The 27472-nt window shown below is 41.8% G+C and overlaps 1 protein-coding gene across 1 annotated transcript in view; it reads right to left on the bottom strand.

Moving 5' to 3' along the window:
- The window catches only part of PSMB2 (proteasome 20S subunit beta 2), a 404353-nt gene that overhangs the window by 148867 nt on the left and 228014 nt on the right, over positions 1 to 27472 (bottom strand). The window contains exon 4 of the mRNA XM_044059542.1: positions 21161 to 21323. Coding sequence (XP_043915477.1) covers positions 21161 to 21323 — 163 coding nt within the window. The remainder of the gene's footprint in view (positions 1 to 21160; positions 21324 to 27472) is intronic.

Raw genomic sequence — 27472 nt, 5'->3', positions numbered from 1 at the left:
ACTGGTGACAAGCCTTTTAAAGGAAAGTGTGCCAGTAAGTTTGACTGTGTGGGTTCTGCCTGTGAGTCAGTTATCTATCAGTTGGGTTATTTGGGGGGTAATATTTAAACGGGTGTGTTTTCAGTACTACTAGACCATAAGATGGTATCAAAACCCTACGCTACATCCAAGTAGGCAGGGTGTACTGTTTGGCCATTATCAGGAACCTGGGTTACCAGATTCAGTAGGAAGGCCCTACCTTTCACAAAACCAATCAGGTTCAGGTCAAGGGATTGTAGGCTACCAGTGATATTTATTAGTTCAACAAGATGCTCAATTTACTGAAAAAGTCATCTTACTTATTTAAAGAGGGTCATGACTGCTGTTTTTGGCTATTCTGCTCATAGGACTGCAAACACTTACTGCTGGGTGGTGTTTTTATGAGCTCATCTACGCCAGCCATAAATTTTCTGCACTGCTATAGTATGGTCAGTCCCGCTATGCATTTCTACACTGAATTCTGATGGATGCTACCAGAGTTGCACCAAATTATAATTCTTAGGGCAAAAATGTGTAACCACACAGGCTATGCTATAACATGTCTAGAATTAAAGATGGGGTTGGGGGAAGTCATAATATTCACCTGAAGTACAACTTATAGGTTCACAGAAGGTTACTCAGCTAACGGCCCTACAGCCCTTATAAGCCTAGCCACATTTATCTTGAGTTTCCCAAATTGTCAGTGGTTAGGTGAGTGAAGTTCGCAGAGGTAAGTGTCTATGGTCAATACAGACTTCTGCCCAGGACTAAATCTGCGGTCACACATAAAATGGTCAAGGAGAGGCTCTGTTTCACGTGAACCGGAAGCTTGTTTCACAGAAATGGCAGTCTCCAAGAGATTTTTTTCTCTCTCTCCAGCATGACCTGTTCATGTCAGAGGCTAGGTTAAGATGCCTGCAGTGAGTGCCCCTAGTGCAGTCTGATTTACAAATGTAAAGCATTTCCATCAGGGGCAGGTCAGAGACTGCCCTGTAAGCCAGGCACAGGTCACTCCTTAGGTACCTGCAGGACACAGAGTACAGTGACAGGGCTTTGCAAGACTTGTTTTGTGTGCCCTGCAATTTCTTGATGTGAAACCTGTGTTCTTTCCAATTGTTGCAGGTTTCTAGTGAGGCCCATGTACAATGGGTTTGGCAACATCCTTAGATCTAGATGTGATGCCTTTACTTATAAGATGTGTCGCATAGAAGGATTTCCTTATTACTGTGGATACTTGGTGGTCAAAGTTCAGACTGCTATCAACCTGAGTACCCAGATCATGTACTACAGGGTCTACACTTCTTATTAAAATTATAAAAAAAGCAAACACTTGGGATCCTTTTAGTAAAGCATACTTAACACACTAAAAATTATTATGTCTTGTCTATGTATTTTCTTGGGAGTACTGACCCCAATAAATATGGAGTGGAAGCTGATCACAAGGAGAGTACCAGTCTCAAGTGCAACCATTCCATGACCAGACTACTCAAGACATTACTCCCTGGAATAAGGCTGGTAACCCACAGGCTACAGCCAATTACCCAGGAGTAAAAGGGGAAGTGAATGTAAGAATCTTAGGACATAACCCTCAGGGCGTTATCAGATGGCTCAACTTCTCAATATTACCCTTAACTAACAACAATGACAGATTACGGCTCAAGCCATCACCTCTGAGTGCGAACTCATCCCTGGCAGGGTTGGGAGAAGTATAGCTAAACACTGAACGTCAATCAGGTTCATTCCTTTATAAGCATATTCCTAGTTGCAACACTCTAGCTTATGCCAGTGACTAGGACGTCTCTGTATGAAAAATGGTCTACAAGCTAACTATTTTTCTCTTCTTGGTTTTCAAGTAGCCATGATGAAAATCATTTGAGGCAGCTGCCAACATTACACTCCAGAGAGTACAGTTGTGTTAGAAACTTTGTATGCATGTAGATGACATGGTAGGTTCACTGTTGCAGTCCTTGCATCCTGGACATCCTGTCTACAAGTAGCCTATGACTAGCTCAATGTCTAGAGTTTTACGCCTGCCCCTCAGAGTTTTATCCAATGCCCTCCTCACCAAAGATGCTTGTAGCCTAAAGAATGTGCCGGACACTGCCATCTTTAGGCACCTGTTTACTGAGAACATGCAGCAGGTACTAATGGAGGCAAAAAAGCCTGCTACTAGAAAATGATACATTAGCAAATGGAAGGCATTTTATAGTTGGTGTCAACAACATAACCAGCACCCATTCATGGGTAGCTGTTCCTCTAGTTCGACAACATTCATCTAAGTTATTATTCTATAGCCTTTCTTTTTTCTCTATCCAAGTTCATTTATCGGCTATTTCAGCATGTCTGCCAATGGAGCCTCCTCTTTCAAATGTATATATACAAAAAAGATCAGAATATAAAAAACCTACTGCAAAGAGGAGGTGGTGTTAAAATAAAAGGGCACATGAAAAAATGTGGACATTGTGCCCAATGTCCTTACATTACGGAAAATAACACTGTTTACATCAAAGGTTATGGTAAAGTGACCTTACAATAGCGTCTCAACTAAGTAAGAGCTTAGTCTATGTTGCCATTTGCAACAATTTTTATATAGAGAAGACCATTAACTCTTTTAATAAACACATTTACCAACACCTATATGACATGACATATGAAAAGGCAACATGAATAATGCCTTAACAAACATTCATGAATTTCCCAACTACTACTTTAAATTTAGTGCACTGGAACAAGTAGTGAATCCGGGTGGGGGGGGGCCCACCTCATTGTTCCTTGAATATAAGGAACGAATTTGGCAACTGAGATGCGATGCCACACATCCCCCCCTGGACTTAATGATATAACCTCAATTTCTAGCTTATTAAAACTAAAGGCAGATTTTCATATCTGAAGACATTCTCAAATAAGTGGTATTCAACAGGGCTTGTGTAAATGAACAGGCTATGGCCAACTTATACAGTGTACTTTATTTCACTTATTTTTGTGTTGCACAAACATTCTTGATTGTTTTGAAGAGGGTATTGGGGTGTTGCAGTGGATTTTACTTCATTTTATTTGAAGTTATAGTTTTTATGAATGTATTACTTGGGGATCATGTGACTGATTTTCTGCATAAAAAGGAAGTGATGTCTAATGTCTAATTAATCTGAAGAAGTCTGAAGAAGTCAGATGGTTTTACGCCGACGACAGCACTCATATTAAAGTGTAGTTTGTTCCTGTGAGCTGGCCTTCCCGCTTTTATTATTTTTTTAGTTTTATTTGTACTTCTAAGTTTGTCGATGGAGCAGGAGACTAGCATGGGCGGGACTACAGAGGGTTCTGTACATGAATTGGTGACCTCCATTGGGTACCTGTCAACCCTGATCAAGGGGGTTGACAAAACAACTCATAGGGCTAGGAAATAGCCTTCAGCTACATTCAGGTGGCTCGAACAATGGTAACAGATCACCGTTCGGGACTATTTTGGATTCTCAAGCTTCTTTAATTAACCGGCTCAGAGAAGCCCTGCTACTTCTCGGTCGCGTGATTCTAACACTACTATTGGTCCCAATACCGGAAGGGGAGGCAACAATAGTATCCCCTTCACCCAGGGAGCGTTTCACAGGTGTCCTTTTCCTTCTTGGACTGGATTTGGGAAGGTACTGAGTGAGAATGTTGCCAGGAAAATACCGGAACCAACTATGGGACTCTGGATCAACAACTGAAAACCTTCAAAACCGAAATTTTGAAGTTTGGGAAACTTTAGAGAACTGCTATCCAAGGAGATGCCTGAGGAGAGAGGAAGTGCTGAAAGGGCTATGTTTGTTTAAATTTATAACAGGTACTGTAAATGGCTCAGAATTGTACAAATAACTATTAATAATGTTTTACCGCCATGGTTGTGAGCTTTTAGAACTTTTAGTGAGAGACAATGATAGGAAAATAAACTGTTTAAAAGTTAACATTGATCATTTGAATGACCACATCAAGAATGGACTTGTGCTTTGATTTAAAAATGAATGAATACAGGGCTGTTTTTATTAATGTTGACAAGGTTGTGGCAGCTATAAAATCTAAAAAAGCTAAAAAGCTGGAAAAGGACAGACTTGAATATGAAGGGGGGAGGGCTTACCCACTACCTATTTCTAAACAGGTACATGGCACCCATGAGGGGAACCATGATGATGTTTATGAAAGACCTGTACTGAATAACAACAATGATGTTTATAATTATGATGAACAAGCCCATTTAGAAGTACCTCTTCGGAGGGCAGAACGTACTCAGAATCAGAGACAGCAAAACCACTACATGGGGCAGATGAACAATTTGAATTCTTCAGACTCTTACTCTCACCGGGGTAGAATATTCCGGGGGAGGGGGAGAGGAGGAAGGACACAGTGAGAGGACATGTTTGATGAGCAAAATGTCTGTAATATAGTAACAAATGATTGTGGGGATTTTAAGATTTACAATTTGAGTGATGTTTGTGTAACAAAACAATGGGCAAACCTGTTTCAAAAAGGCCTCAATTTTGTTCCTACTAGAATGCCTAAAATTGAGTGTGCCTTACTTGATTTTAAATTATGTCAGAAAACTGAATTTTAGATTTTTCTTTGACTGTTTAAATCAAACAGACAACATGGTTGGATGCAAAAAGACTAGTGTATTTAATCCAACTTTGCACCCCCTTTTACATGTGTTTGAAATCCTCTGCTCAAGTCAAATTAGACAGATTTACCAAAATACGAGGGGGAATTTTAAATCCAACATGACAAATGATGAAGAAAACCTATTGGCTGACATTGGGGCTAATAAATGCATAAGAATCATGAAGCCCGACAAGGGTGGGGGTTTGGTGGTAATGGACCAACGTGCCTATGTGGAGAAAATGTTGACAATGCTGTATAGTGATACCTATGAAGAGATATTGGTGAACGAACTGAATATTGCACATTACAATATTGACATCATATTAAATGATTTATTACTTGACAACCAGATTACTATCATCAAATCCCAGTTTCTCACACAGGAAGTACCCTTATTACACCAACTATTTTCGGGATACCCAAGATGCATAAATGCATCAACGACCCCCCCCCCACCAATGAGACCGATCGTTGATGCCAAGGCATCTAAAACTTTCACATTGGCTAAATTTATTGACCACAGTCTAAAAGTAACTTTAGACATTTTTACACACACATACTAAAGGATTCTTGGGACTGTCTAAAGAAAATATACAAGGAATATTACTCGGAGCGCTTAATTTTGGTTATAGTTGATGTGAAAGATTTGTTTACAGTAATTCCCCATGAACAAGGTATTACAATGTTTTATGATTTTTTTTTATGTACTAACACTAAGTTTAGCCATTCAAGAATTTTAATGTTCAGGACTCTGATGGAACTTATTTTGAAAAACAACTTCATAATTTTTGAAAATAAATTGTTCAGGCAGAGAACAGGCGTAGCAATGGGGACAGCTTGTACACCCCTATTTGCCTTGTGTTGGCCCAGTGAGAGACTACTGTCGTCTTTAAATAGAAACTGTTCAAACACAAAGTTCTATGGGTGCTTCCTGGAAGATATACTAATATTTTGGGAAGGCTCTGATGAACAGCTAGGTGAATGTTTCACTTTTCTACACACTAGTACCCAGTTCCTACAATTTACCATGACTACTAGTAGTGATATGATCAAGTTTTTGGACAGTGCCATTTGGAAGGAGAGAGAGAATGAGACTTTTACCTCTGGGTTATACAGGAATCCAACCTATTCTAACGCTTTACAGCACTTTGACAGCTGCCATCCTAGGCACAAAAAAAGATCTTTTGTCAAGGGCAGGCTGTCAGGTTGGCTAGAATGGTTAGTGATGACAGGGTGTTTTTAAATGACATGGAAACCTTAAAAGGTATGTTGTTAAACACAGGATACCCTGGTCATTTTATAGAACCTGTATTAGATGAAGTTATGACAAAAAGACAAAACAGTTATGTACTCACCATAATGATCAATGTATGTGGTCCATCTCGCCTACATTCCTTACTCACGGGTTCTGAGCCGAGAATCGGCTCTGACTCGGCCAAATTTCTCTAGCACGAAGTCTCTAATTGGCTGGGCTAACCCGGTATCCCAGGATGCACCTTGCCCTAGCCCCAGATCTTGTTTGCATTCATAACAATCATAACACTCATAACCCATACTCAAACACCGGAAGAAATTCCAGTCAGCTAAGGGAACCAAATCACTGACCTTGAAGGGTCCACAGAGCCAATATTCTTCCAAATCCTCTAGGAAGGGAGCAGGTGGGAGGGTTCGTAGAAATGTAGGCAAGATGGACAACATACATTGATCGTTACGGTGAGTACATAACTAACTGATGTTATGTGGTCCTATCTCACCTACATTCCTTACTCATGGGACAGCGTCCCCAGCACCTCTATCCTGGGAGGCTCATAAGAAGATACTCCTCAGAACCGTGGAACCAAAGGAAGCCCGGCCCCTAGAAGCCACGTCCAGCTTGTAATGAGTAATAAAAGTGTTAGGAGAAGCCCAAGTGGTTGCAGCACAAATATCATCCAAGCCCTGGTAGAATGAGCCTTGACAGGAAAGGGTAAAGTTCTGTCTGCTGATGAGTAGATGAATGAAATACAATCTTTGATCCATTTAGAAATTGTGCACTTGGAAATAGGACAATCTGCTCTGTTCTCTGAAAAGGACACAAACAGCTGATCAGATTTCCTAACATGCTTAGTCCTATGTAAATAAAATCTCAGTTGTCTGTGCACATCCAACTGATGAAACCTGAACTCTGCTTTATTGGAAAAGTCCGGAAAAAACACTGGTAGCTCAATAGATTGATGGAGACTGACAGTGGATGACACCTTCGGAAGGAAGGGTTAAGCCTCAGGGAAACTCTGTCCTTATGAAAGATCAAATACGGAGGTTTAATGGACAAGGCTTGAAGTTCTGATACCCTACTGGCCGATGTAATGGCTATCAGAAAAGCAGTCTTCCAAGATAAGAATTTTAAGTCGCCAAGTGGCAGCAGGTTCAAAGGGTGGTAACGTAATAGCTTGTTGCACAAGGTTCAAGTCCCATGGCAGTACAGGTTCAGAAACTGGGGGATGAAGTAACCAAGTGCCTTTTAGAAAGGCTTTACAGAGTTTGACACACATAAGAGAGGGCTCATAAGATCTGTGAAAATTGGAAATTGCAGCCAACTGTACTTTAATGGTAGCTGGCGCGGAGCCCTGACGGAACAACATGACTAAAAATTCTAAGACCCGATGGAATAGGGGCTGTGAAGGGGTCCAAACCTTGGGCCTGAGCCCAAATGGAGAATCTCCTCCATTTGCTGGAATAAATCTTCCTGGTGGAAGACTTATGAGAAGACAAGATGTGCACCACTTCAGGTGAAAAGGAAAATGTCACCTGACTAGCGACGGAAGTGGAGCAGCCAGGCTGTCAACCTGAGAGTTCGCAGGGATGGATGAAGTTGTCCTGACATGTGAATCAGGGGGTCCGGCACTGGGTCCAGAGTCCACGGAGTGACCAGTACGTACCGCTGAAGAAAAGGGTCCTGGAGTGCTCGCAATGCCAGAAACACCGCTCTCCTCTCCAGAACATTGATGTGCAAGTGTACCTTGTGATCTTGCCAGGTGCCTTGGACCGTCCTGCCTAGATAATGCCCCCCCACCCCATCTGGGAGGCGTCTGTCGCCACCGGAGACATAGGAACCAAGCTCCTTCCTCTGTCCAGATTGGAGGAGCGTAGCCACCAGAGGAGGTCCTGTTTGCATCGCTCCGTGAGAAGTATCAAGTGGGAAAGAGGAAGCTTTTGAAAGGACCACTGAACGGACAGGAGCCACTGTAGGATCCGCATGTGTAACCTGGCCAGAGGTACCAGCATGATGGTGGAGGCCATGGATCCCAAGAGCTGAAGAACTAACCTGACCTGAACTTTTCTGAGGGGCAACAGTGCGTGGATCTGAGACTGCAACACTCTTATCTTGTCCTGTGGCAGAAAGGTGCGCATTTGAATAGAGTCCAGCTCTGCGCCTATAGAAACAACACACTGTGAGGGTTGCAAGGCAGACTTTTCCCAGTTCAAAGTAATTCCTAGATGTTGGCAAAGTGAGATGGTCGTCTCCATGGCTTGAACGAGCAGATGCCTGATGGGAGCGGTGAGAAGCCAGTCGTCCAGATACGGAAACACCTGGAATCCTAGACGTCTCAGGTGAGCTGTCACCACTGCCAAACACTTGGTAAACACCATGGGGGCTGTGGTGAGACCAAAGGGCAGGGCATGAAACTGGAAGTGACTGGCTCCTAGCCGGAAGCGTAAATGACTCCTGGATGTCTTCTCCGTTTTGATGTGGTAGTAGGCATCCCTGAGATCGATGGAGCACATCCATACTCCTTTCTCCAGCAGTGGAAAAATGGACTGAAGTGTGACCATTCGGAACTTGGACTTCAGAACATAGCGATTCAATCGACTGAGATCCAGAATGGGTCTCAGGTCCCCTGTCCTTTACTGGCTCCGGAATAGCACAGTCGGGCAATACCTCAGGAATGCTGGAAGGAAGAACCGCCTAAGGAATTGCTGTCTCCCAAGTTGCGGGGGCCTCCTCCGCCTCTAGGACAGCGTCTTCTGGAATAACCCCCCCCTCTGCCCCCTCTGGAGGGGGACTCACCTTGAGCTGCGGGAAAGGACCTCTGAGACTTTTTGAACCACATCTTCCCTCCTTTCTGAGCCTTGGGATAAGGCATAGAAGGGAGAGAAAAACGGGCCCCTACGGCAGATAGGGTCTTTCCCTCCTGTTCGCATCTGGTGAGGGTGTCTTTCACTTTGGGTCCGAAGAGAGAGGACCCATCAAAGGGGGAGTCAGTGAAGTAAGACAAAGGCCTCTGCGAAATGACACAGGCGCATCCAGGCTTGCCTTCTGAGAGCTACGCCTGAGCTAGCTGCCCTACTCGCCCCTTTGGCTGCATAAGATATGAGCCTCATAGACGAGTTGACAATGGACCCTAGGGTAGACAACTGGGCATTAACAGTCTGCGCTACCGCCTCAGGCATGTTACCCGTCAGAGTATCTCCTAGCCCCTTCATGAGATCTTTTTGGAGCAGAGTGAAATGACAGAGGTAATTCAACGACAGTAAGGTAAAGGTCGCCGAAGACAGGGTACGCTTCCCATACCGGTCCATACTCCCGGACTCGTTAGGAGGGTGGACTGAAGAAGAAGCCTCTGCAACTTCCTGCTGAGTGGCTGCTGCCACCAGCAAGGCATCTACCGAAACCCCTTTGGTAAGGAACTCTTTGCCCGGGGAGCAGACAGGAACTTGTTTGGACATCTGGGCACCGGTTCCACGGAATCAGGGTTCTCCCACACCCTTCGACAAATCAAGTCCAGGAGTTCGTCGAAGGGTGGAGACACCCAGGAGGCGGAGGGTTGAGCTCAGAAGGCCTTGAGGAATACAGACTCCTCCTCAGAGGGGGTCTTGGAGGGCCAGTCGACTCTCTGTCTCAAAATCTCCAGGATGTCGGAGAAAGACATCATCGGAGGACGACTTGGGGGACCCCTCTGATTCCTCTAGGTCGGTATCAGAAGTGATTGACTCGTCCTGGGAGTCTATGTGCTTCCTCTTGCACAACTTCTTACTGGGAGGCTCCTCAGGCACCGACTGAGGGGCCCTCAGAAAGTAGGGGACCACTCAAGTGGGTATCCCCAGACCTTTGGGTTCCGCCGTCCATGGAGAGGGGGGCGTCAGAGGCTCTAGCCGGGGTGTAAGGGGACGGAGTGACCGATCCAGGTGATGTTCCTGACGACCTGGCCAGGACGCTCCTCATGGCCTCGAAGGCCGGTCCCCGAGTCCGAGGACGGACCAGTATCAGAGACCACAACCGGAGTCGAGACTACCCGAGCCGAAGCACCGAGAGGGAGGCTCGGAACTGACAGGAGTCCAAAGGTATCCTCCTCGGGTCCAACTGAGGAAACCAGAGTGCCGAAACCAGAGGACGGAGCCAACCTGGTTGAGCCGGCCGCCCGATAGACTCACCTGGGGTATCGGAGCCGACACCAGAACATCACTCGGCGCGGAGCACTCCGGCTCAGACGACACATGGGTGTTCGGAGGAGGAGGAGGAATAATCGGTACAAGAATGGGAACCGGCTCCGGAGCCGACTGGGTCGGAGCCGAAAACAGTTTTGCTAACACCGGCAACTGCAGGAGCCTCTGGACCACCCTATCCACATCCAAATCAGACAGCCTAGAGGATTTGGAAGAAATAGAAGGCGATCTAGATCTCCCGACTGGAGACTCATGCCCGACACTGGGTGACCTGCTCCGAAGAGGTTCCAAAAGTATTGGAGCCGAGGTAGACTCCAGTACAGCAGATACCTCCTGCAGCCCCGAGGAAAATGGAGCCGAGGAGGTAGTATCCATTTCAGAGTCCTTCTCCTTCGGCCCCGACGACAGCGGAGCTGAGGATGTGGTATCCATTTCAGAGACCTTCTCCTTCGGCCCTGAGGACAGTGGAGCCGAGGAGGAAGTATCCAATTTACAAACCTTCTCCGATGGCTCCGAAGAAGCAGACGGAGCCGGAGATCTTTTCTTGGCCTTAGGAGGCTTAGACTTGGTACTTGAAGGCGAAGACGACTCCAAGGCCTCCTCAAAGGAGGGCTTGATCAGACCCTTCAAAATCAGTTTGTTTTTACGTTCCTGCAGTACCCTAGGGCTAAAAACATGACAGAAACTGCAGGACTCTTGCAAGTGAATAGCACCAAGACAATAAACACAGATAGAGTGCCCATCTGTAATGGACATTTTATAGCCACATTTTGTACACTTCTTAAACCCAAAAGGTTTATGTTCCTTTAGTTCTTTCGACATGGCATGCAAGTACACACACAACCGACAGAGTCGAACACAAAAGGAGGGCGGGAAGACCAACAAGCACTTAAATGGACAAGGAAACTCTAACTTGAACACTTCCTAAAAGGGAGTTAACCAACACAACAGCACAGCACAACAAGGGAACACACTGGAGAGGACTAGGTCCTCTAACTTAAACGAGCCTAGCCCGCAAAAACAGTAGGGATACCACAAAACACTAAACTCTCAAAACCTCACGCAACAACTATTCAGGTACAAAGTTAGCTATCAAAATAGCTTTTGTCAAAAGGAAGACTGCTAAAATACTAAAAAGTATTTTAAAAGGGTACTTGGCCACAGCCAAGCGAGACCACGTCCTAACTCTATGAGCGGCAAACGAGATCTAGGGCGAGGTGCATCCTGGGATACCGGGTTAGGCCAGCCAATTAGAGACTTTGTGCTAGAGAAATTTGGCCGAGTCGGAGCCAATTCTCGGCTCCGAACCCGTGAATAAGGAATATAGGCGAGATAGGACCACATAACATCAGACATTTCCATCCCCTACTGAGTGCAGCACTTGTGGAAACGAGAACAGAGATGAGACAAAATAATGGGAATGTGGTTAAACCCTTTACTAATGCCAGGATATCTTACAACCCGTGTTTTGAAAACATCAGAGAGGTGGTTATGAATAACTGGATTATCCTCAGCAGTGATGATGATGAAAACCTCAAAAAAGTAGGGGAGAAATCTTTGATAATATACAAAAAAGATCAGAGTATAAAAAAACCTACTGGAAAGAGGGGGTGTTGTTAAAACAAAAGGACACATGAAAAAATGTGGACATTTTGCCCAATGTCCTTACATTACGGAAAATAGCACAACAGCATCTCAACTGTCTATGTAAGAGCTTGGTCTATGTTGCTATTTGCCAACAATTTTTACACAGGGAAGACCATTAACTCTCTTAATAAATGCATTTATCAACACCTACATGACAAACGAAAAGGCAATGTGAATAATGCCTTAACAAAACACATTCATGAATTTCCCAACCACTACTTTAAATTTAGTGCACTGGAACAAGCAGCGAATCAGGGTGGGGGGCAACTCATTGTTCCTTGAATACAAGGAACTAGTTTGGCAACTGACACGTGATGCCACACATCCACCTGGACTTAATGATATGACCTCGATTTCTAGCTTATTAAAACTAAAGACAGATTTTCATATCTGAAGACAGACATTCTCAAATAAGTGGCATTCAACAGGGCTTGTGTAAATGAACAGGCTATAGCCAACTTGTATAGTGTATTTATTTCACTTATTGTGTTGCACAAACATTCTTGATTGTTTTGAAGAGGGTATTGGGATGCTGCAGTTGATTTTACTTCATTTTATTTGAATTTACAGTTTTATGAATGTATTACTTAGGGATCATGTGACTGACTTTCTGCATAAAAAGGAAGTGATGTGTAATGTCTAACTACTCTGAAGAAGTCAGATGGTTTTACGCCGATGAAAGCGCTCAAATTAAAGTGTAGTTTGTTTCTGTGAGCTGGTCTTCCTGCTTTATTTTTTACTAGTTTTATTTGTGCTTCTAAGTCTGCCTGACAGTTGGTGTGAGTAGAAGGTGCCTTGAAGCTTTGGATGCTGGCCAGCTGTTATATCCTTGGCAGGATAAAACTTGTATAGCTAACGGCAGCAGTGATCATTCGAACATCTACTATTGTGGCAAGTATAGCTCGCACAACTGTACTTCCAGTTTCTGTAATCAGCTCTATTCCATGACTAACACTTTCAGACTGCATCTGGACATATATCTGTGTGCTCTCATGTAACTCCGCTTCAATACCTACCTCTGTTTCATTACCTGAAGTTTCACTTAAGTGACCTTCTTCTTTCGGGCCTGTAACTATACTGTTCCCACACTCTTACACACATAACTGCTTTGTACTTACCTCAGTAAATTTAATTGTGTTACTGACACCTCTGACTATCTTAATATGTGGACTGTTCTGGTATGTTCTTATTTCAAGACTGAATCAGTCAGACATATAGCATGGTAACTCCCTTTCTAGTTTCTAAGCCAATATCTTTTTTTCCTTGTTCTGATATTTTTAAGTGTCTGTCAGAACACCCAACTCCCTTTTTTCACTAACTAATGCTACACTTGGACAGCTGGTTTCTTTTTTTTTTTACTACGGCTATCCTTCTGCTGTAAATCATTTAAATCTCTTCTTTCTTCCCATAAATTCTCAACAGCTTTAAACTGGGGAAACAAACTTTGCAAGATTATTACCATGAGTTAGTTCAGGTACTACTGTTACAGGATGTACTATTTTTCTTAAGATCATTTGAATCTATACAGATGTCAAGGGACAGTCCAGTCTATTTTGTCTCTGAACACAAATGATCTTGATTTCTGCTTTTTTTAAGCTTATGCTTCAAAAACAGGTACTGTAACCATACTGCCTGAATACCAAAAACCACGAAGGTCTTGCTTTCCAAAAATATCACATATTTCACTAATTCTGTCTTTGCACAGTGACACAATGCTGATTTTACAGGTTTAACATCTTATATTCCATGGGTAATTTCTTTTTTAGTATGCATTCAGGCATACTTGCAGTAACACTGTTCCCCTTTACTGATACAACTGTTGAACATGTGGCTTTTCTCCTTATACCTGTAACAGGCACAGAGGGATTCAAAGGCGAAGCGAACTTGTTAATTAATGGTTCAGACTTAGATATACTACATCTCGGCTTCATGCAAATTATTTGCAGCAACATGTTCAGCTGCAGCAGTGAATCCGAGCACAGGCTCCCCAAGATGCAGCTTCACTACAGCTTCTCATTCCAGGCAACTAGAAAAACTTTTACTTTCTGAGAACCACTCCCCAGACACTAGGACTCATTTTTGAGGCACTACAAACAGTGTCTACTCAAGCCCCAATCCAGGACAGTCAGTCTCCCTTCTTGAGAATCTCAAGAATGTGCCACAGTTTAGAAAACCCTCTTTTTACACAAGAATAAATTACATAACTTCTCATAATAATCCATTAACCCAATATAAAGGAACTTTCTCCTCTAGCCAATACACAGTATTAAATGACTTTTCTTGAATAAACAGTAATGTTTATATCACTAACACTATGCACTCACATTATCAATGTTTTGAAGTCAAAACCATTTTACAATATTTACATCACACAAGCTACTACATATGCGCACACACGTCTCTCACACACAGAACTTTTGGGGTTGCCAAGTCAAAGAGATACCCACTAAAACGCACATGTATTGACTTTAGATTTCTAGTTTGAAAAGTTTAGGTGACTATTAAACACTGGAAGTATACAGAAAGTACAGTTTTGTACCTACCATAAATGTAGATGTCCGAACTGGATAGCATCTGCAGTCATAACAACTGGGTTGTCCTGTCGTCAGGCAGCCCTTCAGTCGGCCGGATTCCAAAGTCCGGTCCGCTTCGCTGATGTCGCACTTCACCCGACGTCATCTCTGTTGGTCTTCGGTATAAAGGCATCAGCCGACGCCATTTTCCTCAGTGTTTCTTGCCCCAGATGCCAGTAGCCCTCTTGAAGGCTAAAATTTGGATAGATGCCAATGTTTCCAAAAGATAGAGGTAAACACAAAAATAAGCATGTATGTACATATATACAAACAAATACACCATAAAAGACTCCCCACCAGCTAGCTATTAGGAGGGTAAACACCCTAGGAGTACCACAGAGGGAAGGAGGAGGGTAATCCTGACTGCAGATGCTATCCAGTTCGGACATCTACATTTATGGTAGGTACAAAACTGTACTATGTCCTTCATGGATGCATCTGCAGTCATAACAACTGGGTAGAATACCATAGCCAACTAGGTGAGGAGGATAAGAGTAGATTATGGTGTGTTTAGGATCCCTTGCAGTACAGCAGTGGCAAACCCTGCTCGGGATCTGGAATATAGAGGCAAATTATAATGCTTGGCAAATGTATGCACGGAGGTCCAAGTAGCCGCCTCAATAATGTCTTTGGTTGCCACTCCTCGTAAGAAGGCTGTGGTAGTGGCTGTTGCCCTTGTAGAATGAGGTCTTATGTTCTGTGGAATTGGTTTTCCATGGAAGGAGTAACAGAATCGTATGCAATTTCCTATCCATTTGGAGATTGTCTGTTTGGAAATAGCTTTTCCTTCCCTTCCTGTTGCATAGGCTACAAAAGTTGGTCAGTCTTTCTGCTACTTTTTGTTCTGTCCAAGTAGTAGCGTAGCTGTCTATGTACATCCAAGGTATGCAGTATTCTTTCCCTCTGTTTTGTGGGTTGGGAAAGAAGGTAGGTAGGTGGATTGCCTGGTTTAAAGACACTCTGGATACCACCTTAGGCATAAATGTAGGATTAGTCCTCATGGACACTCTATCTTGGTGGAAGATTAGGAAGGGTTGCACTGCCATTAAGGCCTGTAGTTCTGAAACCCTCCTTGCTGAAGTAATTGCCAGTAGGAAAGCAGTTTTCCATGACAGGTGTTGTAGGTCTGCTGTTGCTGCTGGTTCAAAGGGTGATAGTGTCAACTTTTCTAGCACAAAGTTTAAGTCCCAAGCTGGTAATGGTGGTTTCCTTGGAGGTTTTACATTCTTGATTCCTCTGAGGAACTGCCTGAGCAAAGGGTGCGAAAAACAGGTGGATCAAAGCTGTATTCTGCTGAAATAGCTGATGCATGTATCTTGATGGAGGAGTAGGACAGGCCTGAATGAAGAAGTTCGCCAGATACTCCAGAATGTTAGGCATATCTATGTTTGACACATCTTTTCCTCTTTCAGTACTCCAAATGACAAACCTTTTCCATTTTCCAGCATAGTTCCTTCTTGTTGAAGGTCTGCGTGCTTCAAGAATAATGTCTTTAACTCTTTGGGAAAGTTCTGGATTAGCTGCTGCTATGTGATGTTCCATGCAGTCAGTTGCAACGCTTTTAGGTTTGGATGTATGATGCTGTAGTTGTTCTGAGTTAACATCAAAGGCATCAGGGTATTGGCCACATATTGTTCGAGACATGCTCCTCAGCAGTGGGTACCAGTGTTGTCTTGGCCAGTTTGGAGCTATCAGGATTATCCTTGGACGTTCTTCCTTGATTTTTAGTAGTACTTTGTGTATCAAGGGAAGAGGTGGGAATGCATATGCTGTTAGGCCTTTCCAGCTGAAGGAGAGCGAATCCACTTTCCATGCTAGTGGGTGGAATGTCCTTGTGCAGAATTTTTGAGCTGGTGATTGAGAGGTGATGCTAATAGATCAATCTGAGGCATTCCCCATTTCTTTGAGATGGTCTTGAAGATGTCCGGTGCAGCTTCCATTCGTGGGCATCCGATGTGGTTCTGCTTAATATGTCTGCTAGAGTATTTTCTTTTCCCGGTACAAATATTGCCTGTAACTGGATGTTGTAGCTGAGTGCCAGGGTCCACAGCTCCAAAGTCATTCTGCATAGGGGCATGAATGAGTGCCTCCCTGTTTGTTGATGTACCACATGACTGTGGTGTTGTCTGTCCTTATCATCAACTGGCCCTCTTTGAGAAATGGTCTGAACTTTTGGATTGCCAGTTTTACTGCCAGCATTTCTTTTAGGTTGATGTGCAGGTGAAGTTGTTCCTGTGTCCACAATCCTTCCACGCATTTGCCCAGCCTGTGGTCCCCCATCCTAGGCCTGAACCGCCTGTTGTGATGGTCTGGCTTGCTTGACATCTGCGAAAGGGTAGGCCTGGGTTTGACTGGCATGCCTGAGCCCACCATAGGAACTCCTGTTTTAAGCATGGAATTAGTGGGATTTCTGTTTCTAGGCTGTGTCTGTGTTGGGACCATAAATTCTTTAGGTACCACTGTAGTTTTCTCATATGTAGTCTGGCAAATGGGACCAAGATTATGCATGATGCCATGAAGCACAAGGCCTGCAGTACTTTTCTTGCTGTTAACTTGTTCAGTTTTGTTAGTGCCAAGAAGTAAAGAGGGAGTTCATCTTGTTTTTCTGTAGTTAGGAATGCTATTTGTTTTACTGTGTCCAATTCAGCCCAAGAATGTCCTTGTTTGGGATGGTATCAGCCTTGACTTTTGTAAATTGACTGTGTATCCCAGTGCTTGTAGCAAGTAAATGACCCTTTGTAAATCTGTTGTCAGCTTGCTTTTGTTGTCCCCTTGTAGCAGGCAGTCGTCCAGGTATGGGTAAATTTGAATTCCTGTAGTCTGCAATGGCGATTACTGATGCCAGGCATTTTGTGAATACTCTGGGCAGTAGATAAGCCAAAGGGCAATGCTGAGAATTGATAGTGCTCTGATCCTGCAAGAAATCTGAGGTGTCTTCTGCAGATTGGTCGAATGGGGACGTGCAGGTATGCCTCCTTGAGATCTAGAGTTACCAGCCAACACTCCTTGCCCAGCATGGGAAGAAGTTGCTGTAGGGTCAGCATTTTGAATTTTGGGACAATGATGTATGTATTTAAGGTGGACAGGTCGAGAATTGGTCTCCAACTTTTTCCTTTCTTGGAACTAGGAATAGTCTGGAGTAGAACCCTTTCCTTGCTCTGCTGTTGGCACTCTTTCCACAGCTCTCATGTTTGCTAACTCCATTATCTGTTGTAGAGCCTCTGTTTTTGATTTGGAGGTAGATTTGGCATTCCTCTTTGACTGGTAAAGTGTGGAAGTGGAACCGTAACCTTGATCTATGGTTTGTAAAATCCACTTGTCTTTTGTTATGTAGTGCCAGTTCTTTGAAAATAAGGTTAACTTTCCGCCTAGAGGAGCTGCTATTTGTTCCCTGGTAGGTGGATTTAGGGTTAAGTCACTGTGGTTGTGTTGATGTAGTGGCAGTGGTTGTGTCTGTGCCTCTCTTGTTTCCTTGCCACTGTCGCCTCTGTAGGCACCTCCTCTGGATTGGTTTCTGCCTCTGGAACGCCTATTCCTGCCCCTTTGAGATCTTGTGGAGTCAGGAAAGGACCAATTTTGGCAGGCCAGTTCCTGCTAAACCTTGGGGTTGAACCTGCAAGAAATCTTTAACCGTTTGAACAGATTTTGCCTTTTCTTCCATTTTCTTCATAACCTGCTGGGCAGGTGTACCAAACAAACTTGTCTTATCCATAGGAGCATCTAGCAACTTAGCTTTAACATGATCCGTAAAGCTTGCTCCTTTAGCCATGCATGCCTTCTTATCACTGTGCCAGTCATGGCTGATCTAAATGAAGCCTCCAGTGCATCATAGCCACATTTTAAGGAATGGTTACTAACCTGTTGTATGTTATTTACCATTTCTAATACATATTTCTTATCAAGAGATTCATCAGTGGTTAGCTTTTTAGTTAACTGATCAAGCATAAACTCTTGGTATTGTATCATGTGAAACTGACAGTTTAAAGCTCTAGCTGAGAGAGTAGCTGAAGTGTAGACCTTTTACCCCATCTGTCTAATGACCTTGCTTCCCTTTCAGAAGGAATAGGGTTTTTAGCTATGGTCGCGGCTACTGCCTTGGGACCCTGGGATATAGTTTCGGGGTCTGCAAGTGGGGCCTTATAAAGGTGGTGATGAGTATCTGGCACCCTGTAAAATCTGTCTGGTTTGGCAGGGGCTGGGGGTAAAGAATCTGGAGCGGAGCACACATCATTGAAAGCATCATCCACCACAGAGAGAACAGGAGGTATAGCTAAGGGCCTGTGCTGTGGAAGGTGCAGAAAGGTCCTAAGTCTTTTTCTGGAGTCTGAAAAATCCTGTTGCTGCCATTGGAACTGCTCTCGCATGGCATGCAAGGTTTCCCCAAAGGAGAATTCTTCTGGTGGGGAAGCAGCTGGAATGGATTCTTCAGCATCAGAATCTTCAAAATTGGAGAAAGGAGCCTCTGGCTGGTCAGTTATGTCTGATTCATCAGCAGAATCATCAGAGGACACTGGCTCAGGGGCTCTGCCCTAGGTCTCTTCTCTGGGGCTGAGAGGCCCTGTCTGGGTGAGATTGAGATCCTCTAATTAAAGAAATTAAATCTTCTGCCAAAGTAAGCATTTGAGAACTAGAAGAGGGCCTGGTTGTGGGGGGTTTAACAGGCACTGTTTTAGTAGTCTTGGCTGCTTTAGCCCTGGCGAAGGCCTTAATGGACATGGCTGCTGGAGGCCTAGCAGCACCACGTGCTGGGGTAGAGACATCCAAGGGAATGGTGTCTGATAAGTCAGTGGCAACCACCGTAGTGGATAAAATTTCTGAGGCCGATTCAAGAGTGGTAGCAGGGGCCTCAGTTGTAGAGATAGATTCAGCTGTCCTTTGATCAGTTTTCTCGGTTTCGGCCGAAACCGAGACACTCGCGGTTTGCTTAACCATGGTTTCGGCCGAAACCGCGGACCGCGAGTGTCGGTCTTTATCTTTGTGTTTTTTGGCGGATTGGGTAGTCGGAGGATCCGACGGCATAATGTACGCAAAATCAGAACCGAAAAACTGTTCTGCAAACTCCGACCGACGCTTAAGCGTTCGTCGGTTGAAAGAAGCACAGGCCAAACAGGCTGCTACGTGGTGGGCTGGGCCTAAACAAGGCAGACAATAAGAGTGGAAATCTTTATGAGGTATTTGTTTCCCACAGGTTAAACAATTATTAACTTTTTCTGACATCGGCTGAGGCAAGAAAGAGTCCCCAACGGGGTACTTAGCTTTAGAAGTCTTCGAAGTAGTATTCAGTAGAAGTAATCTCTGGATCCGACCGACCGGCACTTGCGAACAGCTTCTGCTTCGGGCGCCACGCGGCAAGAAAGACTGAGGAAAATGGCGTCGGCTGATGCCTTTATACCCAAAGACCAACAGAGATGACGTCGGGTGAAGTGCGACATCAGCCGAAGCCGGACCCGGACTTTGGAATCCGGCCGACTGAAGGGCTGCCTGACGACAGGACAACCCAGTTGTTATGGCTGCAGATGCATCCATGAAGGACATCACAAAGTATACAAACAGGCAACATAATTAACTAGAAAATGGCTATACAGCACATTAGCATGTATAAGAAACATCCAAGCATTAATTTATACTTGTCATCGGCTTAATCCAACAAACCTGAGCAGCTATTTATTCACACAATCACCTACTAATTTTTGAAGATTATGCCTAATGGATGTCTCTCCTTACATCAGGTATTTGTCAGTCTCCTTCTCAAACACAGCAAGATCCGTACTTAGACCACAGCACTAAAGGTACTGCTGCAGTATAAACAGAGGGTTTCTTGCTTTCTTCTCCCCTCTGTACAATACCTGGGTGAAGGTGCACTTCCCAAAGCTCCCACTGCTCAGATAGGACTTGGCTGAGGACAATCATCACAGAATGAGGAGACTGTCACCTCTTCAACTGTTTAGAGAGAAGAGCACTGAGGAAACTCATTCTCTTAGCCCTCCAATGACACAGGACATAATGCGCACTTCTGAATATGAATCTTCACTGAGGCATGTATGCAAGCTGAGAAAACTCCACAATCTTCTACAGTGTTGTAAAGAGGCTCCAATATTTTTTTCCAGACAGGTTGGTCATCTTCTGGGTGTTTGTGAATTCCAACCTCAACTTTTTTTTTACTGTATGATGAACAGTAAAAGGTGCTTAAAATATACATCTGCCACAATACACATTGCACCAAGCCAAAAATGAAATTCTCCTACTTGGTGTAAACACGTAACTAAAATTGTCACTCGTTGATCTTAGGTCAGTGTTCAATTACAGTTGTATTGAATATGGCATTACTAGATTACAGAAATATCTCTACAACCCTTTAAACTCTTAAGTTTAACAGAAAATAAATAAAAGCATATACCACAGAAAGCTACATGAAACTGGTGATAAAATAATGTATACACGTTTTAACTTCTTAGTATTTGTACTATATTCTACATTAATGTACAATACACTAAAGAACACGTTATCTTTCATATGTTTGACGAAAACAATTAATTTCAAGAAACCTACTGTCAGAGTCCTATGTACTTTAATGTTAAAACTGCCTCCTGGCAGTAAGTGCAACACATCAATTCTGTACATGATACTTGAAATTATGTTTCTTCTTCTTGAGAGTGTTGTACACATTAAATATTACACGGCAGACATCTGCAACAGATACCACCTGAATCTATACAAAAATGTCTTTAAAGCAGAAATCAAACCATAGCTCAGCGGATTACAGAATTTTTAAAATTTTCCAGTTTTGTAAACCATGATGTTAACTTGATTAGAAAATTAACCACAAAACTCGTTTCTTTAGAGGGCTGACCTCCTTTCACTTTACTTACTTGGCTTATAGTAACGGTCAAGGATGCTCAGAGTCAGGAATGCTCCATATCCATGAGCTGCAAATGGTGTCTGTACAAGAGATGCCAGGTAGTCCATATAGTACAAGGCAGGACCTTCTTGGTCATCAAAGCCTGCTAACAGCAGATTTACATGGTATGGTGTCTACAAAACAGAAAACATGGACAGAAGAAGAAGAGTAAGACACAGGCCTGCTCAATTACAGAATCATGGAACAAATTTCTACCTTCCCTTTCAGAGTCTCCTTTATTTCACCAAAATCATACTGTACAGGATATTATTTTGTCATGAAAACTGCAGATTTAATGCTCATTTTTCTCGTATTACTAATTAAACTTCTATGAAAACTCCAGTTTTTAATTCACTAAATGACTCTCCAGATTCACTGCCCAGGTACATTAAAAGAATGCAGTAAAACCAGGTCATTTGTGTTATTTTACTATCCTGGAAGTGTGACTCTGGAATCAAAATGTGATCTCCCAGCCTGTAAGGAAAACCAGACCTTTTTTTACGAGGCAAAGTTAACAGTTACATTAAATTTTCAACTACGAATTATCAAGTTAAATTAAAGCATCTAAATCAGAGGCAACCAGACTAAAACACAGTGGATCTGCAAGTTAATGTTCTTTTCTCCCCAGTGTTTTTCTCATGGTTCAACCAAAATTATATTACTGTTTTCTCTCAAGAATAAACTGAATGCGTTAACCATACATACAGAATAATATTCTGAAGGAGGAGTGAGGTTTATAGGAAGGTGGGAATTGAACAATTTATGTAATAATGGAATGAAAGACAGTCATAAAGAAAGAAAATAAATACAATATGTATAAATGGAAAAAATGTTAACATGGCTTGTTTTATATTCCAATGTGTGTGTGTGTGCCTATGTCTTAAGTGGTAATTTAAGGATTTTAAAAGAAAAAAACATTTCACAATAAGTAAAACATCTGTTAAAGCAGTATACCCACCGTTGCTGTTGCAGACTGAATTTCTAGGCTACTACAACAATTAGCACGAGGTGCTATGAATATATCACTAGTTATTTGAAAAGAAGAAATACAAAACAAGATGAGAATGGGGGTACACTTCTGCAAGTCATGAGGTAATTAATGACAGCAGTGCCATACATCAGCAAAGTCAGCTTCAAAAACTCTTCTACAGAACTGCTAAAGAACTTAGCAAGGAAAAAATTCAAGCAAAGAATAGAAATCAAAGACAACCCAAGCTTAAAGGAGGACCACACCCCACAGACTCAAAAACATGTTTATTTCATCATGGTTTGGGGTTTCCTATATTTTAACACCACTCTGGGACTATTTACAGGTTTTTAAATATTTGTATTCACAATTTCTGAGTCTGACCACATGGGGTCTAGCATCTTGAAATAATTCTGATTGTTTATGTGGCCTCTAGGTATCCCAAAATGCAGTGCTTGCCTGTATAAAAAAAAACTGCATCATGCAAGCCTCTTTCTTCCTAAAGCTCCTGTCACCGCACTAATTTTACACGCATAAAACTGACTGAAAACAGCAGTGTAAGTAACATTTCATGCCGTTCAATGAATACTTAAAACACAAACAGTGCAAATGCCACAGAACAGACTTTCAAAGTGCTTTTTACTGCGGCTTCTTTTCTAGAATGGCTAAACTACAGTCTTTTGTGAAGCCTGAATTGTACTAGTTGGGACTCATCTCCCTTCACACCTAACTTCCATAGCTGTCAAAGTGCTAAAGGTAATTTGAGCAGTTACCTGCTGTGATTGACAGCTTACAGCAGGAGACTTGACTCGTGTATGGTTTCCTTTTCCTACCCTTTAATTTCTGTATGGGTAGGGGAAGAACAAAGGAGCTGTGACATCACAGCATGGGTGGGTTTTTATGATGGTCGTGGTGATGTCAGTTTGGGAAGGGAATTGGCTAGAAAACTTCCTGTATTCATCAGCGTGATGACATCAATGAATTGGAGACTGCAGCAAGCTTTTCCAGGGCAGGATAAAAGTTTTTTGAAAGTGAAACTGCTGCAGTACAGTAAGGTACTGTTCTAGTGGAGAGAAACGGTCGATTTAAAGTATTTTAAATGCTGTAATGTTGTTTATTCATAGCATGGACAGTAAAGAGGGAGAAAAAGGACAAAGAAGTTGAGCATTTTAATAAAAGATTCCCATTGTTGTCCTTTAAAGAAAAAAACAAATCAAGGGAAATGACAAGACATATTAAAAACATTGACAAGAGACCTGGTCACAAATGATTACACTCAAAGGAGGAATACGTGGCAAGGGCCACTGTGGGATGGGGTGCTTTGAAGGAAACTCCCAGACTCTGAATGCATTGTTTCACTCACCATGAGATTTCCTTTTTGATGGGACAAAAAATGCTGACTGTAAGGAATGAATATGACATCATCTGTTCAAGTACAACTGAGGCTTCTTTGTGTGCATGTGGGCAAACGGTACTATAAGGAAACATGAAGACATGAACATAAATGAATATGAACATATGAAAATAACAAAGTCTGAAAGAAAAAATATTGACTGGGAAGAATCCTTCAGCTGTTCAGCAAAAAACAGTTCAAGCTCCAACTTTGGTACAAGACATTTTTTCCTCGATTTCTGGAAACTATAAAAGTCAAATGTGTTCAGAATGGATTACGATAAACAAAACACTGACGGAGTACATCAACTCAAACAACAAAATGCTGGAAAATGGAAGGAGCTTTAAACAGATATTCAGATGAACTGAAAACTGCAAAAAAATCAGAGGTCAAAATTAAACGGCTGGATAAGTATGAGACTGTTCAAGAAGAAATGTTTCAAAAGAGTAGAATTAGAAGAAAGCACACAGAGAGAATCTGAGATTTTCTGCTGGATCAGAGAAACTAGAAGGAACAGAATTAATTTTATGAAGGCACAAATAAGCAACTGGACTGGCATTGCACAACAGGAACTGTTAAATGAAAGGGCACATCATGTGTAAGCTCCAAATGTGGCCATGATAAAGTAGCCAAGACGTGTATTAGTATAGATGCAAACCGCCCAGCAGAAGCCAATTCGAACAAAACTGTGAATAAATGGCCAAGTATTAAGTTGGAGACAGTAGAGTTTGTGGAAAATGATTTACTGTACACTACTCAGAAGAGAAACATTTACTCCAGTAATCAAGGAATGTCGAGAGGCAGTTTGAGTTTCAAGCTGCTGTATACAGCAGTTTTCATAATATTTTTTTCCTAGACGATCAGTCATTTTTTGATGCATGACAGATAGGGAGGAAAAAGTCTGTCCATCAAAAAAGTGAGCCATTAAACAGAATGGGACTCTGCTTCGCATTCTACTGACAAAGCACATGGAGACATTTTGCCAGTGAAACCTTTTCAACTGTTTAAAAGGAAAATGCTTGAGACGCAGAGAAAAGCACAGCAGTTGACAAGAAAACTCAGGAGTACCATACAAATGAACGACAGTCTGGAGTGGAAGATGGAGATGAACATTAAGACGACCAGCAACACATAAATTAGTGAATAAATGTGAGACTGCAAAGCAGAAAGCTCATATGAAAAAGATGGCTATACAAGAAAACGTGGAAAGAATGGACTTAACTTTGTTAAACTTGTGGGGAACTGAAAGGCATTTGCCTCACTTGGTGTCATCAATGTCGGGAAGGACATTGAAGGGAGTGGAAAAAGAAGGAAAAATAAATTTTTAGATGTAGTTGATCAAGATACTAAAATATTTTCCTTTTTTCTTCTTTAGTATTAATAAATGCAGGCATTAGAATGCAAAGAGAGAAAAAAGGCTATTCAAAAGCATGTTTAAGTTAACAAGCTGTAATCTTGGGTTGTTGAGGTGGGGGGGTGGGGTGGGGTGCAGAACAAAGATCATTATATACGTAGAGAAGATGTTTTTTCTTACCTTCGCATAGGTGAATGACTAGATTAAGATCCTTGGCTTAATCTAATAAGTTTTAATTGGAAATGAGTAAATAAGAGAATGATGAATATGACGAAAAGTTTTCCTTTAGCAATAATGCTTTAGCTTGTCTTTATAAACCTGTAGATGACGGCCATTTGTTTTCTCTTACATTTCTATGGAGACAAGCTAATTAGATGGCAATAAAAAAAACACTTTTTTTTTCAAGGCTGAAAGGTAATATCTTCTGAAAGCATGCAAGTTGTTTCTGACATCCGGAAAGGGAATAAATATTAAAAAAGGACACCAGTTAGTGTAAGTAGAAACTCAGGAAGTAATATGCATCTCATCATGGATAATCTCAATTTTAGGTTAGTAAAGGACGTTGTTTGCAGCTGTCTATTTGGGACAATTGTCCCTATTAGGAGGGTTAAACATTATTTGAAGATGTACATATAGTTTTGTGTGTTTGTATTTAACAGGTTCTTAGGGGGGGGGGGTGAGGTTTTTTTTTTCAGGATTTTCATTTAAAGTTGCATAAAATGTGACATAGGTTCAAATGTTAAGAAAAATCTGTATAAAGAACCAACCTGTCAAACATTAGTGGGCGCATGTATCACAAAAACTGGAAATAGACACTTAAAAAAGCACTGCCATAAGTAGCAGGTGGGATTATCTTAGCATAACGGCAACACTTGCCATATTACCTTGAAATGTGAATGGTCTCACTGGTATTGACAAAAGGAAAGACTAGTTAAGAAATGCAGACTGCAAATATTAATGCTACAGGAGATGCATGAATTTGATAAAGAAAGGATTTTGGGATGAATATTCAGCAGAACAACAGGGACAAAGGAAAAGAGGAGTTCTGATACTGACTTCTACCGGAGCTACAAGAATGTGATAAAAAGCTGCAAAATTTTGTTTAATGGTATTTTAAAGGAAGAAGAAGCATTAACATCCTGGAAAAAAGCTGTGGTAGCTGTAATACTAAAAGGCCAATAAAGACCCATCAGATCCAGCTTTATATAGGCCCATTTCAATTTTAAACTGTGGTTATAAAGTATTTATGTCTATAATAGCTAAAAAGCATGGAAAAGGTGTTGCAAAAAATGACAGACATGGAACAACATAGTTTTGTGGAGGAGAGGCAAACATTTGACATCATTAATAGAACAATGATGATCCAGAGGGAAGTAGAATATAAAAAATAATACTGTTGCGGTTGGGAGGTCTTGATGCAGAGAAAGCATCTGACAGAGTACACTGGTATCCTACGTGTAGGACAATGGAAGCACTTGCATTTCCTGATAATAATAAGGCTAATTAGGGGGATACAAGAGGGATCGGAGGCAGAAATCAAAGTGGGAGGGTTCCTCTCTGAAGTTTTTTCTAGAGAGAGATACCAGGAAGGGATGTCCTCTTTCATCTTTGTTATCTGCATTATATTTAGATCCATTGGCAAAGACAAAGGACTCCAATAAAAGGATATAATTAGTATGGTATTCAAGAAAGGTTGGATTTATTTTGTACCTGATGAAACCAAAAAAGGACATCAAATTGGTTCAGCTATACCCATATTTATGTGGACATAATAAAATGAAGTATTTATGAGTACATATTAAAAAGGACATGGTCATAGTAGTTAAAAATATGTGGGAATTAATACATTCAATTTATCAAATAGTGACTGGTTAGTTCTTAATAGCCTAATAACATATGTACAAGGTCTGTGTAGAACAATAGAAAATTCTTCATTTAATTCCATGCCTAAATGTATATATTGTTTATTTGAAGGGTTATACAGAGACTTTAATTGGACAAATTTAACTTCAAAGTTATATAGAATTATTATTAGTTACAAAAAAATCTCATCAGAAATTCTGGAATTTTATTAAAAAAGATTTTTCATTGGTTTTATCTAATGAGTCAAAAATAAATATATTATATTCTATTAAGTTAACTTCAAATATACAAAGTTGGAGAACGTTTGCATGGAAATTCTTGCATAGAGCCTTTTATACCCCTAATAAAAATACCAACGATGCTATATGCTGGAGATGTTACCTAAAATGTAATGCTGATTGGTCACATATTATATATGAAAGTACACATATTAAGAAATTTTGGGAGGATATCTGAATTCCTGCAAGCCATTTTTACTGATTCTTTTATTTTGTCAAGGTCACTAATTTTTCTAAATGAAACTGAAACCACTATTATGAAAAAAAAAGAACCATATTTTCTTTGACTATAATGGCCGTCTCAAAAAAATGCATCACTAGGAAATGGAACTCCCCTATCATCCCAACAATTGTTGATTTTCTCTCTCTATTGAAAGAAGTAGCACTGTTGGAAATTAAAGTCAAGGAAATTAGGATTTTTCCGAAGA

The sequence above is a fragment of the Protopterus annectens genome, chromosome 1.part2 (assembly GCF_019279795.1).
Source record: "Protopterus annectens isolate FY-2018-M chromosome 1.part2, PAN1.0, whole genome shotgun sequence".
Taxonomy (NCBI): Eukaryota; Metazoa; Chordata; order Ceratodontiformes; family Protopteridae; genus Protopterus; species Protopterus annectens.
Note: the sequence above shows the minus strand (reverse complement) of the source record. Positions and strands in the feature narration are given on the sequence as shown.